Consider the following 16,426-nt stretch of genomic DNA (forward strand, 5'->3'; position numbering starts at 1 on the left):
TTACTTTCTAACTGTATTTATAACAATAACCAAATCAAAATGTTATATCTTTTGAATGGGGAAAGTTCAGTCACTCATTTTCTACCACTTGTTCCTTTTAGGAGCCTATCCCAGTGACTTTGGGCCTTAGGCGGGGCACAGCCTGGACAGGGGCCAGCTCGTCGCAGGGTAAATGAGGAAAGGTTCTCACAAAATCCTTCAAATCAAGAGCATGGATCTATTATAGGAAGGAGTCACTTGCCTGAAACGCATGTGGAACACTTCCAATTATTTTAGCCACACATCTATCTTCAAAAGAACTCTGTCCACCCTTAAAAAACCCTTGAAACTAACTTTAAACGCACGCCAACCTGCCACATAACATGAGAAAACCTTTGAGAAAGCAGGAGATAATGTGTCTATCAGATTGTGTTGGGCTGATAAACGATAGAGATTGGCTATTCTGAATTTTGTGTATTTGAATCGCTTCCTTCGCAGTACAAAATGCATCCGTTTTAAGATATGTGTTTGCTTATCACACAGGTAAAATCAAACTGCGTGATATGATATTATCAACTCCAAGCAGCAGCAGCAGCAGCAGCAGCAGCAGCAACAGCAGCAGCAGCAACAGCAGCAGCAGCAGCAGCAGCAGCAGCAGCAGCAGCAGCAGCAGCAGCAGCAGCAGCAGCAGCAGCAGCAGCAGCAGCAGCAGCAGCAGCAGCAGCAGCAGCAGCAGCAGAAACACCAATTCCCAGGACGCTTTCTAAAATAAGATGGGATTTTTCTTAAGTAGTTGAAAAAAAGGGTTTAGGAATGTGTGTTCCCTCCCAGGTAAACAGTGAGCGTGTGGGATGTGCCGGGCATGTGGAGGTGGTACCAGGTAATCACAGGTACAGGCTGAAGGGAGCTGTCTGCTTCACTCAACACACCAAAAACATCCTCTTTAGAGATCCAAGTGTGATTCAATTAAAAACATTATGGCCTTTTTAGTCTTACGTTTGACCACAAAAGCAATTTCTAAAGCTTATTGGAGCATGTAAGTGTATGTACGTCTGGCAACAGGTGAAGTCACGGTAGAGAGAAGGGAATTAGAAGTGTTATTATCTGGTTTTGAATAATAACTGCCTATGCCAACATATAGACCTGTAAATAGTGTTCAGGCCATTTCTGAGTCAGGCCGATGTAACAGAATAGTACAGTTTCTTTCTTTCTATTCCCCCCTTTGTTTAAATGCAAAAACATGAACGACACGCCCGACAGGTCCAGCCCCTGTCGTTCTCCATGGTGATGCTATTGCTTTGCCAGGCCTAAATACATTGAAAAAAACCAAAACTTTTTTTCTTCAACGCAAAATGCTGTGTAACATTCCAAGGCAAAGCAGTAACATCTCCATGGAGACAAGCGTGTGGCAGACCCTCCTTTAGAATTGTTACATAGTGCACCTTTAATACCACTATCTGCTCGTCTTGTTCCTCTTTAAACTCGGAGGGCAAACACTGACATCTCTTGCTTACACTTATCTCTCGCTCCGCCTCTCTGCCACCCATCTGGGCCTTGTAATACATGACAGCTGAAGCGCTCTCTCAGAATTTAATTTGAGGTGTGATAAAACAGCACATATCTATAAATTGTCAAGCGCAGAGCCTGCCTATCGGGACGGTTCGAAGTGCTTTCCTCCGTCACACATGTGCAGTATATAAAACGCACAATACGGGGTCTGTCCGCTCTGCAAGCAAGATCTACAGTTAGAAAGAAGGGGTAGTATCAGTGCTAGAGGAATTAATACTATATAAATTGCTAAACAGATTTCATACTTTTGTCTGATGAAGGACCAGCTCAAAATGCCACGTGTTAAAACTACTGACATGTCAAGCAGCAATGAAAGTTGTGAAGATGTTTTTTCTCCGTATTTCCTTAGGACAACTCCATGAGAACATTGATAATTAACAGATATTCATTTAAACAAATTGATAAATAATGACCTTACCTATAAATTACCTAACCTAATCAGTATGATAGATATGGGCTTTTCCTATTTACTGTAAGTCTTTAAAACTTCTGTTTAAAATTAACCTTTTCTACGAGAACTGCTTCTCCTGAATAGAAGTGCTTAGAGAGAAGTAGCCAAAATACAGTTGACGGTGAAGGTGTGAAGCACAAATGTGTCTGCTGCTCTTATCTCACACGTCTGAGCAGTGTGACCCTACAGCCATTCTTTAAAGAAAGTCTAGAGCTCACTTTTATGTGTTTAGTTATTATTTACTTGATAGGAACAGATACAACAAACATAGATTTACAGTAATCTGATGCAGTATCAGTGTTTATAGCCATGGCTAATTTGAAACACCAGTCCCTGTGTATAATAGCACTATTGTACTATCCCCAGCTTTAAAACAATCCTACACTTGCATACAAAACTACCGGTATATACATTTCTGAATATGTCAGAAAATGACTTTTTATGACTAAAACGTTTTACAAATGACTGCAGTTTCTGCTTCACTGTTATCCCAGGACAAATCCAATAATTCAACCAGATCTGGCCTTGTCCAACACTGTGGCTTCAAACCAAAATGTCAGTTTTGTCACAGCTCATATGAATTCTGAAAGAATTATTTTCCCTTTGTTGATGACCTGATTTAGCAAAGGTGTAATTTTCTATATTAAAAAACAGAATTACAATTCCAAATGGTGTCACAGAGAAGTTAAAAAGTGGGAGCCTCCTCATATTGTCCCACTCCTGCAATGGCACCGCAAAACTTTCCGAATATTTCCCCTGACAGTGTGGCAACCACTGTGTCCAAATGTGCCTCAATAAGCCTTTGGCCTGCCCCACTGTCTGCATATGAAACATCCGAACGGGCAATAATGGACTTAACATGTGGGGTGGCGCAGGGACGGAGGGATTCCCCATTTACACTGTTCAACATGTAATACTCGGAGATGTAGCAACCAATTGGGAAGCTTCTCGGCTCTCCCTGTCACTCGTCCTGCTGTCTCTACCCTGACCGTACCTCCGTGTCTTCCATTCTCATGCTCAAGACAAAAAAAATAAATACTTGGTCCCAAACTGTCTCCAACCTGTCAGCCCCATCAGTTCCCCACCTCTCTCATCCTTTCTTCTCCAGGGCCCCTCCCACCCACTGATTCTGACGCCTCCGCAGAGCCCCTTGAAGAGTTCCACTAATAAAGTGTGGAGCCTGGGCCGTTCATTGCTGTCTCGCGCTCCCCACCCTTATCCCCGAGCGCCGATACATCTGCCACTAAACCAGGCCCGGCCCAGTGCGACCCGCCCTCAGCTCTCTGTACAGTACAAGCGTGTAAGTCCAATCCCTGATAACCCCCTTTTTCTTTCTCATTTCTGCTGTTCAAGTCTTTTGTGTACAGTGTGCTATGTTCACTGTGGCAGCAGCGTGCCAGAAAAAGCCCCACAAACACACACACAGTCATAGACACACAGCTGGGGCCCAGCTGCACACAAAGACTGGGGTTTGGAAATCAATGAAGGAGAAAGACGAAAGGGGGAAAGAGTTTAAATAAATTGGCACTTGAAAAAAGAAGAACACGCAGAAAGAGAGAGAAACACGGTGAAGGAGAGAACGCACTCCACAACGAGGCTGATCACCAAAAACATAATGTGACTGCATGTTTATGAATGTGGCTATGAAACGCAATGGCCTGACTCCAACGCCACGGTCCGAGGGCAGAGTGTCGTTCTGCTTGAGGTGCCAAGAGTTTGGAAGCAACAGCAAACACAAAGTGAACACATCAAATAAATGACAAAGGCCATCAAACTCTGAATCTAAATGTGATTTCCTTTTGCTGAGGGCGCACCTGGTGGCAAGATGTTCATTTGGCAAATCCTAGATGAGGCAGGAAATATCGACCAAATTTAAATTTAGCATTACTGGACGACGTTCCAAGTGTAACCCGCGTTTTATCTTGGATCACGTGACCTGGCCAAGTTAGTGGCTCCTAAAGTCATGACAGCACATGACATTGAGTGACCACAAGATCCAGCAGGAAGTGTCAATCAAGACTAGACATTTTTAGGTTTAGTCTAATCAGCCAACTGCACCTGTCAGATAAGGTTGTGAATCGAAAACTGCTCCTTTTGGGAGTTAAGAAAACACGTTGAACATTATGCCTTTAAAGTTTTTATTTATTCTACTGATTGTTACGACGTATCAGAAATTGCTTGCAGGTTTGCAGCATCATGTGGTTTTATTACAACAGGCAGACACAATTAATAGGTGCCGGTGTGAGTGAATAAAACAGTTTCTTTCTCATAAAACCTTGACTCAAATGTGTCCCGACTTTATTGATTTAGTCTGATCAGGAATCCCCCTCGGCGTACAGAGAAAATCCCCTACACAAACAACAGACTCTTGTTATCTTACTATCGCTCGAAAAGTTGCATTGTGCTATAGTGCAAAACAAAAACAGCTTAAGCCACTGTCTTGATAACACATTTTGAATTGCAAGCGCATTTGTCGGATCCACCTTCTGCGTGAGATTTGTAAAAAAAAACTACACAGAGCTAATCTTCCCTGGGTGCTCGGGGGCCTTGCCGTGCCGTTGGCCTGATAAGTGGCACGTCCCTGTCAGTAAGGGTGCATTTCGGCTGATAGCTTTCACAGCGGCGCGACACCGTTGATTTGTGAAATAGGCTGGGGACGCTCGACAAACTGCTACATGACAGTGAAAAGGTGAGAGGAGGATCTAAAACCGGGCGACACCTCGGGCCTCCACACCTCGCTCGACGAAATGAGGAAACAGTCGCCGCAAACGAGCTTGTATATGCAAAAAAGTTTGAATTTCTTTTGCGGCGAATAGTTTAGTGGCAGTTGCTTGGCAGATGACGAGTAAACACGCCGGCTGTGTGGTTTGCAAAGGCTCCTGGAAATGAAAGCCAGGGTTAGTGGATTTGTGTTTGCCCCGCTCCTCCAGACAAAATATCCTCTAAGTCAATATGAGCAAACCTATTCAGGGCTTCTTCAACAATTGCTTTCAAATGCAAACTGGCTCACACATGATCAGCATTATCCCTAAACCTCTTTGTTTTACGGCGCGGGGCATTTTAATTTAGGGATTTGCAGGGATACACAAATGGTTACTAAGTTTAATCAGTAGTTGTAAAAAGCGATGGCGGCAAATTGAAGACTTGCAGCGCTGGGGTTTAACATCAGCGGTGCAGCAGAATAAATGTTTAGAAGCACGAGCAGGGTGTCATTACTTAAGTTTATGCCTGTAAACATAAGATACAGTATGTACCTGTGGCATACTGAACTCCTTCAGGCACGCGCTTGACTACAAGTTCCTCTCCGAGCTGTTTTAGGAAGTATCTTGACGACGACTGATAGGCTTGACTGACATCATGTTATTATGTGTGTGCAAATGTAAAGTTCACAGCAGGACAGCACAGGCAACACAGGCTAATTTATAGTTACTAACAATGTATGAACAGAATATAATAATAATCTCAGATGTAAAAATATTTCAGCTATAAAGGGTTAAATAAGGGTTGAATGGGAGTTTACTCTCATGTTGTTTTATGGTATAAAAGTCTTAAGTTTTGTAAAGAGTGTTGCAATGCCATAGATAATTCAAAAATAAATTAAGATGATAAAATAAATAGTAAACAAAATGCTGTAAAGTTGCAGCTCACTGTTATGTTCAGTATGGGAAATTGCTGCTTACAAAACAACCTTCAAAACTAAGATAAGCCCGCTACATTTCTCCAAAAGTCTGACACTGAGATAAAGGTGACATTTGATGCTTTACAAGCCTGGGATTTCACGATTACCTCGCACCTCCGTGTGACTTCACCGCGGCGGCTTGTGTCATGTCGAGGCCACATGACCAAAGATAACGGTCCTTTGCTGCAAGGCATTTAAAAAGAACCCAAATGTTTCTGTTGTAAAGTTTGTCAAAAAAAAAAAAGTCCTGCCAGTTCACGACACACAATCCTACTCGTCACTTGTATATTTCGTGCTTTTACAAAATGACAATCCACGCACGTTTTTTTTCTCAGACGTCGGAACAAAAAACTTGTCCAGACTTTCTCCGCCGCGCGCGTCTCTTACCTCGGTTCCTCCTCGGGTTGGCTTGTTTCCTTCGCTTCCCTCTGCTTTCCTCTGTCATCCTTCTTCTTTTCCCGGCTCTATTCGCCCCCCGTCTCAAAAAGCAGTCCCGGCGCGTCTGTGGCCGTGTCCCGAGTGCGCGTCAGAGAGTGAGTGGCGCGCGCGCATCGCCCCCTCGGTCACGGTGGGACACTCAGTGCGTGATGGAGCCGGAGCTGGAGCTGCTGCTGCTGCTGCTGCTGCTGCTGCTGCTGGGACTCCAGGCGACCAGTGGCGAGCCGCGGTGATGTCAGCAGAGGAGGCAGGGCCCGGGTCACTCCTGCACCTTATCACACGGCCATGTCCTGCCTCGAGTCACACCTACGGAACAAAAGCGCGCGCGGCAAAAACAGTTATTTACGCTCCGGGTCCTGCGCTTGTCCCGTGTGAAGTCCCGCGTTTTGGGGGACAATGTTGGAGGCATCTGCATTGTCAGAAAGAGGAGACATGCTTTGAAAAAATGATAAACTTGTGTTACTTTGAAAGGTTTTGTGTTGAGTAATGGAGATTTGAGGAGAGTAGTGATCGTGAAAAGCATGGATTGTGTGTAAAGAAGTAGTTATGTCCTATAGGGGGTTGAAATAATGTAGAGGCAGTTTTGATTTGGTTATTAAAATGTGTTTTTTTGTGTGTCTTTTTTAGTTTTCTGGGTGTTTTTAGTCTGTTTATTTGGCTAATAGTTGGCTTTACATTTCGAGAACCAGTTTTGTTGTTGTTGTTTCTTTGTCCAAAAAAATGTGTCTGTTTGTTTTATGCAACTTGTTTTGTCATGAGTTATTATTCAAATAGTGTGTTAACTCTGTGCAGAGCTCTGGAGACCCTACCTTGGTAAAATATAAGCTATAAAGTCTGATTGGATTGAAAGTTAAAACTTGCTGAAGTTGTTAGCACCTGCAGTCTGTAAACTTGGCACAATTGTGATGAATCTAATTTAACTTATTGGTCGTTTCATAAAGACTTTGAAGTTTAAGAATAACAAACATGCACACTCCACAGCAGCTCCGACGGGACGTGTTAAAGTGAAGGTGTGAATTGCCCCGTTAACTCCACCACGAGAGCATTTCCAGGTTAATGACAACAGGTAGGGCCCTCCTCCCTCCCCCATCATGCCCGCCTGGCCTCCGTAGGTTTTATGGCCCATGTGTTATGCGCGTCCACCTGCCACCTCACCCCCCCCCCCCCCCCCAGAGAGGAACCCGCCGCGCGCCCCATTCACCGCTGGATGGCTGTAGGAAGTGGTGCTTTCACGGCCCTATTGTGTTGCAACCTGGACCGTAATCTGTTTTGCAACTGAAAAAAACATCCGAAATAAAACTCTAACTCGGCGTTCAGGACCCCCACCTTGGCTTTTTCACCTCAAACCTAGAGGGATAATAAAAGCGAGCGGGGATGCGTTCGCTCATGTGGAGGGGCCTACACAGGACTAGTGCACTACAGTGAGGGAGATTATTGAAGTGAATGAGGGATTACCTGAGTGGAAACAGAATGAGAGCGCGAGTATTCAGTGAAACTTTCCACCTAAATCCGCATGAACAAGACCAAAGCACAGATTAACCCCATAAGGATATTACAGAATGTGAAAGTAGCCATATGCCTCTGAGGCAAACTGCAGCTGAGCTCACACAACTGAGTCACCTGGGGCCCGGGGCATTCACATATTAGTGCACGACTAACTACTGTTAATTTTAACATTTACATATTAAAACACCATTCATTTGGCCCAGGCCTTTGTTACAAGAAGTGAGTTAGTGAGTTGTTTCTCTTATGACGTGTGAATAGGCCCGGGATGGTCTGACAGAAGAGCTGTTTATGGTCCAGATAGAAACACTGGACGTTTGACACTGTTGCAACAGTCGATGGCTGAAGCAATTAATCAAACCATTCCTCATGACTACTTGAGTATTGAAACCTGTGATAACTTACTGAGCACAGTAGCCTAATTGTTGTTATCTGAGCCACAACCTGAATCTAAAGCCTGTAATGTGCTGAGAGAAGGGAAACACATATTATTTAAAATAGAAGCTCATAGATAGAAACAAATTGTATTGGTTTTTGTTTTGATGGAACATTTCTTTATAGAAAAAAAGGATCTGTAAAAAAACAAAACACTTTCTGCTATTAAATCATTTCTTGATTAATTGGTTGATATATTTGTTATAGTCATAGCACACTCTGTAGTATTTACTGAAGCCTATAGGAGCTTACTGTTTGGTACATGTTTAGGTACATTACTAATTTAACCTATTATTACACTTACAGAGGTGTTTAACAAATTAAACTGAATAATACAATATAATAAAATATTTACAAATAAAAACAAGATATGAAAGAGTATACAAGTAATCACCATAACTGTTGTACTTAGAGGAGCTGCTCATACATGTCTAAGGCACCTACAGGTGCACAAGACAAAAAGAAAAGAAAAGTATAAGATCACAAGACCAGTGGTTCTCAAACTGTGGTATACGTACCACTAGTGGTGCACAATCTCTTTTATACTGGGATTCCTCTGCAGCTCAAATATTTGCTGAATCTTGTGTCAGTTTAATCCTCCTTTGGCTTAACTGTTTTAGACTAGGTTTGTGGCACTTCAAAGGCCAGACACTTTTTTGGGATGTGAAAAGTTTGAGAACTACAGAGACTGATGACAAACCTTCAAATACAGTAGGGGACTAATGCTCTATATAAGTATAGAACCTTATCATTATTTGTTATTGCCTCCACAAACTGTTTTAATTGTATAGTTTTAAGAAGATATATTGTGTTTCTTCTGGGTATAAATCATTTTAAACTACAACATACATATACAATTATTTAGAATTTTCTTTATAGTGATCTGCAATTTACATCTAAAAATCATTTATAATAGAAAAGGTCCATCGACCTCCTGTTCAAAACTGCAGATCTGATAGTGACATTTCGCTGTAACAAGCAGCGGATAATATTTGCTTGTTCTTATTGTTGAAAACTATTTACATGACATTTTTTAGGCCTTCATGCATGACCCGGTGTCTAAATTCTTGAATAATCACAAGTGAGTACAGAGCAGTGGGCAGGGATAGGGGGTTGGTGAAAACAGAATTTTCAAGCCTCTAATGCAGAAAAATACAGGATTACTGAAACATGCATTGAATCTATCGAAATAAAACTTTGAGCAAGCTAATCGGGAGTGAACACCGTTATACTGTGGTTAAAAGATAATGTACATACAATGTCCCCTTTGTCTTTGCTTTGAACTGACAACAATCATGTTTTTGGTGTAAAATAATGGCACAACTTTTTGGAGCTGGTGGTTTGTTAAAATGCTTGATTACTGACAGGGGAGAGATTAAACTCCAGTTTTGTTTCATGTGGATATTGATATGAACCATAAACCATCAACAAACATTAACTGCCTGGAGGTTTTTCGTTTGCCTCGAGGAACTGGTTCTGCTCCTGAGTGGCTCCAGCTCCACTGTCTATCTCTCGTTCGCCTATCTGTTTGACTTGGTCCTTCACTGTGGAAGTCCTCTAGGTTTCTATTTTTTCCCAAGGCGGTTTTGTATTTTTTCCTGGCCGAGAAGGAGGGTCTAATGACAGGGGAGCTTGGGACATTTGTCTAAGGACACAGGACGCTGGGACATTGCTAAATCCCTATGAACATTGTTTAATCTGTTTTTTTAATGTTGCCCCTCGAGGCAACTGCTGTTGTGATTTTTGGCATTGCAAAAATAAATGGAATTGAATTAACTGCAAATTCTACAATATAAGGTTGCGATAAGGTTAATGTTGAAGTAAACTTTATTGTCCCAGAGGAGACCTTTGTCCTCTGCATTAGCACTGACATGTTTAGAGTAGATGGAACACTTAACGTTTGCCAAATCATCATCAAAAATATACATATATCCGTTGTCCAAACACTCCCAGCCCCAACACCTCTTTATTAGCAAACTGTGAAAAACAACATACACCCCCTTCCGTCCCCTCCGTCCCTGCCATGGCAGTGACAGCCGGGGGTTTGTGCCTTTGCCTTTTATGGATTGTGGAAGAGAAAGCATCCTGAGCTGAAGGTGGGGTGGTGGGGGTGTTCTATAGGGACAGAGGGGTCATCCCGGGCCTTTTGTGGTGGGCAGAGGCGAGCAGAGCGGCCCAGGGGAGGGGGCCGTAAACTCAGCTGCCAACGGAGGTCACCAAGGTGCAGAGGTGCAGCAGAGGTCCTGGGAGCTATGGGCCAAGCATTATACTCATTATACCTTCAATCACTGCAAATCAAATGTGCTTGCCTTACGCTTTTGGCACTCATCAAAAGTGGTTTCTTAAATTACATGGACAAGTGTGCGGCGAGTTTTATTGCACCTGCTTAAATAGGTCTAATAAAAAAGATAAAAGGCTGAATATATTCGCACGTGCATCTCGGTCCTCGTCAAATGTTTAATTTTAGTTTCGTCAGATAAAGAGTCAAAAATGCAGCGGCAACAGTATATTTTTTACTGTCTTGTTAAAGCAACTCCTTCAACATATATAAGTCACATGCAAAAGGAGGAGCACCGAGGAAGCTGTCCCACTGGGGTTTTGTCCCTGTCTGTGGTCTATGGGTTCAAAGCATCTCGCATGGGGAGGAGAGCTCTTAAACAGCATATTAAGCAGGAGTTAATTATATGCCAACCTATGTGACAAAGGGGAGAGAAAAGCTTTCCCTTGAATGGCAAGACAAGAAAAGAGAAAAGTCATTATGCTGCCCACTTGTTTGCATCTAAAAAAGCGCCCCGTCTTATTTGGACATTTTCATTTGTGACGCTTCTAAAAAGTGCAGATAGTGTCGCGGTGCGGCCCCTGCACACAAACTTTTATGACAATATAAACAGTCTAAGGAATACAGATGTGGAAAGCACTATAACAAGTACATGTTTAAGATTTGAGGTGTAACTAAAGTAGTACCAATGTATGAAGTAAATAAATACACATTTGCCTTAAATTAGTATCAACAATTTGGAAGAGCACAATGTAGTAATCACAGCATCTTGAGACTCTGCGTTTGTGGTTATGAGTGCTGTATACTTGACACGGCTGTTGAAAAAACACTGGAAGAAAAAGTATTTTAATTTAAAGGGGCAAGAAGTAATTCAAGATAACACTAATTTAGTTATAGAAGTTACACTGCTTTTGTGCATTGTCTTCCAAAAAAAAAAAAATGCTCTCCTACAGCATACAGCAGTGTTTTATTTTTTAATTTATTTTTGGCAAATAACTACCTGCATCAAATTATAATGTATTATCCTTTACTGCAAAATAGTTATCATTGTTGTTTTAATTCTATACATCAAATGACTTTATATAATACTTTCTTGCTTGAGAACCAAACAAGTTTTTATTATAGTTGTAAAAAAAACAATAAATAACAAGGTTTTAATCTGTGTAATTCAGTTTAAAGCTCATCTGCAGCACTGACCCTGCTGTGGACTCGCTGCTATTGTTTGGAGCAGCAGCCCGCGGCCCCCCGACTGTCAGGAGAAAACTTCCCTTTTCTGCTCGGAGCGTATGAGTCAGCCCCAACCGTGTGCCAGGCTGGAGTGGCCGCCGCGAGCCGACTGTGCCATGCCACAACGCCACAACGCCAATATAGTCTGGGGCCCCCGGAGCCCGAACAAGCCAACACTGTAAAAAGTAATGACTTAACAATTTTAAAAATACAACAAAAGCACAAGAACGGCAAATTATGAGCAAGTTAAATTAGGCAGAATAAATGACAGGTAGCTTTCAGTGACCACACACCCACTAGTTATTTTAACATGTGAGTGAGTGAAGACGCACAGGGCCATTTGGAGTCACTATTATGTTACAATTAAGGGCACTGTGGCAGAGTGAAATCATCAAATACTCCTGCATGGGATTGTCATCTAAAACTGAATTTAAAAAAACAATGCGAAAATAACGCAAATCGAAAATGTCAGTTTATTATTACAGCTACATGAAAACATTTGGGATTGACAATAAAAAACAGTTGGAGGTGGAAAGCAATTGGAATCAGGTTTTCAGTGCTGTCTTTGAAAATCCTTGAGTTCTGGAATGAGCTGGACATCTTACTGTGGTGTTCCTCGTGTTGCATTGTTTTTTCAGCCTCTTGTTTCCACCGTCCCAACTTTTATGTTTGTTGCCTCCATCAAATATAAAATGTTCACTGCGTTTGTTTGTATGGTATTTTCATCCCACTCATTTACGTTAAAGCTTTTCAGAACTGAGTTTATGTGTCTATGAAGCAGGAGATCAAGCTGTATTGATAATTCAAACATTTCCATTTTACTTGCAGTTTTGCCATGAGGAGCGACCACAGTCACTGCAGTAGACTTATGTCACCAAAAGAAACCACAATCTATTTTAGTGCTCACTCAAATCACTGCACAAGTAAGACATGGTCGTCCAAAACTAGCTCACCTAATGAGACTGTGGGGGAATTATTCATATTTCGGCCTTGGTCAATGTGGTAACATATATTTTGGAAATATCTTTGCTACGACATGTTAATTACCCTTTGTCATATGAGAAGTACTGCAATATAATTATGTTTTTCCATGCTGCTTGTCCCCAGGCAGTACTGCACTCTATAGGAAAACAACTGCCATTGCATTCATTGTTAAAAAAGACAATGCGAATAAATCATGCTTTGCATCCAAACTGAAAATGTTTATTCATAAACTGGTAAAATATAGGACATATGTATAAAAATGTAGAAAATTTTACACAAAATATAACACTTTTCTAGTATAGCTAATGCTATGTTGATAGCTTTTTGTTACTATGGTGATATTCTTTTGCCAGCAAAAAGTCCGAATGGTCATAAAACACACACAGAGAAGAAACATCCATAAAGTTCATTATTATAAAACATTTTTATACAAAATCTCATACATTCTAAACCTGAAATGATCATTGTTCATGTCCTATTATTGTTTTTGTGTTAAATACTATCTGTGCATCGATTCATCATGTAAGGTGTCTTTGGTTGGCTGTAACATTCCTAAGTCTTAGAAGTATTTAATAGATTATGTCCTGTGTGATTCAGCATTGAAGTACCTACAAAATCATTAGCATTTCCTACAGTTGGTGAAAGATTAGTTGCCATACAAGTCCTCTATATGAATCGAGAAAATATGTAAGGTAATGCAATGATACCTTGGTTATTATTGTAATTTATCATCTATAAAGGTTTGGGAATGACAAAATGTGGAGGAAAGTTCAGCAACCACCATTTGAATTGTAATTTTGTATGTACCTTAAGAAAAAAATGTTTATAAAATAGAAAGAAAACTGTATAAATTCAAAGCTGCTCTAGAAAGGCTTACAGTAAAAATGGAGTGCAATCAGTTTGTCTCGAGAAGGCAATTTGAACAAACATGTCATCAGACCACAAAAGTCCTGAGTTTCTCTGTGTATAATATACTAAGCAAATGTGCATACTGTGGAAATACTGATATGTCTCCTGTGAAGACTGGCTGTGATAAGCAAAACATGATTACAGAATATTATTTACTAGCACCGAGAAAAGCTCTCTTACTACAAGCAAATATTCAGCCCAGATTTTAAAAAGCTCCATTGTGAGAGCTTATAGACATCTATGACAGCACAGAGCATGATTATCTACTGCCCCAATGTCATGTATATTTACGACACACACCAATATGTTATATATAAATGTATATAAAATCTATTTACAGGTCCTTCGTAGCTCCAAAGCCAAGTGTGGTGGGAATGCCTGTTGACAACTGTTCAACACGAGTCAGGCTGTCTTACATTAAGGCAAATATTAAGTACCAAAATTATCAAAATGAAACAGCGAGGAAGGCTGGTCAGGCAGCTTTGGTTTCTTGTGCGGGATTTTTAACACCCCCTGGTAACCAAAAAATGAGTACACATGATTATTGCTGTACCATAATTGTGCAGAACCGTTGGCCATTCAAAGTGTTGACCAAAAGAGAGTGAAGAATACAGACACAACATGGCATGTCCAGGCTGGTGGATACAAACAGACAAAGTGTAACAGTCTTCAGGACATAGTGTTCAGGTATTTGTTCTCTCCGGCCAGTGAGGTGAGCATGGACGTCATGTCACCCACTGCCATGTTGGACAGTCCGACAGAGGTCTGAGGGGTTGTGAGGCGGGATGAGGCCTGGGAGGATGACCCCGGCTGTCCTGGGGCAGCGTTCCCCGAAATGAATGCAGGAGAGTCCGTGTCATCAATGATGGAGGTGAAGTCTATTCGAGCGTTGTCCAAGTCCAGGTTTTCTAAGGTGTTGGACATTGGGCCGGGCTCAGGGAAAGGAACGAGTGGACCGTTCTGTGGGTCTATGTGTTTCTCCATATCCATGCTAATTTGACCCGAGTAGTACATGTTATTGTTTGTAGCAGAGAACATTTCATTTTGGGGGGCCTGAGGGTGCTGAACCGGGGGAAGCCGAACCCCTCGTCTTGGGCTGGTGGTGGAGTGGACAGGACTGAGTTGGGGTGGGCTGTTTAGGTATGCCCCACCCATTTGGGACAGGCTATTCTGGCGGCTTAGAGGCTTCCTGCCAGGCGGAGGCCGAGGGACCATGTCCTGATTGTAGCAGGGGCCTTGAAGACCTGTCATCTGCTGGTCTTTGGGGGTCATTGCAGCTTTACTGAGGGCTGGAGGGCTCAGGACTATGTTTTGGTTGGGGTAAGCAGGAAAGGACTGATTAGGGTAGAGATTCTGGTTTTGGTGTTGTGGACTATGCTGTATCATTGGTCCACTCATGTCCATGTTGTCAGAGAGAGCGGGGGCTTTGATTGGCTGTTCATTCTGCTGTTCCCACATGAGAGCTTGCTGAGATTGTACATAGTTCCTCACCATCATCTCCTTCACCTGCATCATAGGCGTCTCAGACCTCTGCCCCTCAGCAAGTGTAGTACCAGCGCATCCCAGGCTCATGCTGCCTCCACTTGGAAACGAGCTTGGATTCTGGAAATCACAGCCCATGTTGTTGTTGTTTCTCATCATGGCCTGTCCCGATGGGTAGCTCTGGCCTTGTTGCAGATGCATGCGCTGTTGCTGCTGAAGTTGGAGCTTTGCACTCTGACAGGCGTCCCCAGCCCCCATCCCCGGGTGGAACTGCTCTGGTTTAATGGTGAGTTTGTGAGTGCCATCTGAACTGTTGTACAAGCCTGCCTGGTTGTTGTTGTAGTGGGATTGAGACTGCATGGTGGGATCTACATATGGCATGCCTCTCTGGTCCTGGCTCCAAGCCCCCGCACCAGTGTCAGCTCCCTGGCCTAGAGCTGGATAATGAGGGCCTGATGGGCTGAGCTGACAGTTGCTCATCCCGTACTCTGCCTGTTGGAGAAGGGTGTTGGATGAGACATCTCCTGCCAGTTGGTAATGCCCCTGGTTGTAACCCTGGTCGGTGCAGCCCAGAGTATCATGACCAGGTGACAGCTGGTTCGACACAGGTCCACCAAGGCCCGGCTGCTGGTACCCGACATAATTCCTCTCAGGGCCAATATGATGCTCCATTCCCATAGACTCCATCATGACATTTTCAGTAATGCTAGGTGGGCGAGGAGAGTATATGTGTCTGCTCAGGCTCGAGTCATTGCCACGGTGCTGCAGAGCATTCCTCCGGCTCATCAAGGACACATTGGTGAGGCTGTTAAAGCGCTTGGGCAGGGCTAGTGGGTCTGCTGCGGACCGGACCGGGTCACTGGCCCTCCTGATGTTGTTTCCCGGGGCCTGGTGCGGGTAGATTATACCTGTGCCATACTCTGTGTTAGCACTGTGCCTTCGTGGACCACCATGTTGGAGGAAAGCGGGCAGATGCTGTCCCTGATAGTCCCCTAGCATGCCCCCTCTTCTTGCTGGCGTCCCAGGCTGCTCCATGTTGGGTAGAGGAGTGGGAGGAGGGCCACCTGTTGCCGCAGCGTATTTGGCTTTCAGGTTGTACTGCTGAGCTGGGGTGAAGTTGGCTAGTCCTGGTAGTCCCCCCGAAGGACAAGGAGGTCCTCTTCGATTCATTTCAGGTGAAAGTGGATCTCCTCCAGCGGTCTGCTCGGGGCCCGTCAGGTGTGCCGCGCTTCCTCCCATCTGGGACACATCACTAGACCGCCGGCTGGACAGATAAGGGGACACCATGGAGGATCTGCGGCTCACGGTGTAGGCAGAGCTGAGGCTACTGGTGCCGCTGCCTCTCCTGTCAGTAGAGCAGCCCATGGATGTGCCTCCGCCCACATCATGACTGGATAACTCCATCACCCTTCGATTTGAGAGGAGAGGAGAGGGTGCACACATCCCCATGTTCTCACCTGCCCCTGTGGTAAATGAAAAATAACAGTGTTTA

The 16,426-nt window shown here is 43.3% G+C and overlaps 2 protein-coding genes across 3 annotated transcripts in view; both read right to left on the minus strand.

The window, feature by feature from the left end:
* Nucleotides 1–6,125, minus strand: part of LOC140365345 (zinc finger E-box-binding homeobox 2-like) — a 20,231-nt gene extending 14,106 nt beyond the window's left edge. Inside the window, exon 1 of the mRNA XM_072451721.1 lies at nucleotides 6,066–6,125. Within this exon, the coding sequence (XP_072307822.1) occupies nucleotides 6,066–6,123 (58 nt within the window). The 5' untranslated portion in view covers nucleotides 6,124–6,125. The remainder of the gene's footprint in view (nucleotides 1–6,065) is intronic.
* A 6,615-nt stretch (nucleotides 6,126–12,740) lies between these two features.
* Nucleotides 12,741–16,426, minus strand: part of gli1 (GLI family zinc finger 1) — a 51,700-nt gene continuing 48,014 nt past the window's right edge. For both annotated transcript variants that reach the window (XM_072451732.1, XM_072451731.1), the window contains exon 13: nucleotides 12,741–16,397. In XM_072451732.1, the coding sequence (XP_072307833.1) occupies nucleotides 14,122–16,397 (2,276 nt within the window). In that variant the 3' untranslated portion in view covers nucleotides 12,741–14,121. The remainder of the gene's footprint in view (nucleotides 16,398–16,426) is intronic.

Source organism: Eucyclogobius newberryi, unplaced genomic scaffold (assembly GCF_026437365.1).
Source record: "Eucyclogobius newberryi isolate DKJ021-1_F unplaced genomic scaffold, fEucNew1.0.hap1 SCAF_19, whole genome shotgun sequence".
NCBI lineage: Eukaryota > Metazoa > Chordata > Actinopteri > Gobiiformes > Gobiidae > Eucyclogobius > Eucyclogobius newberryi.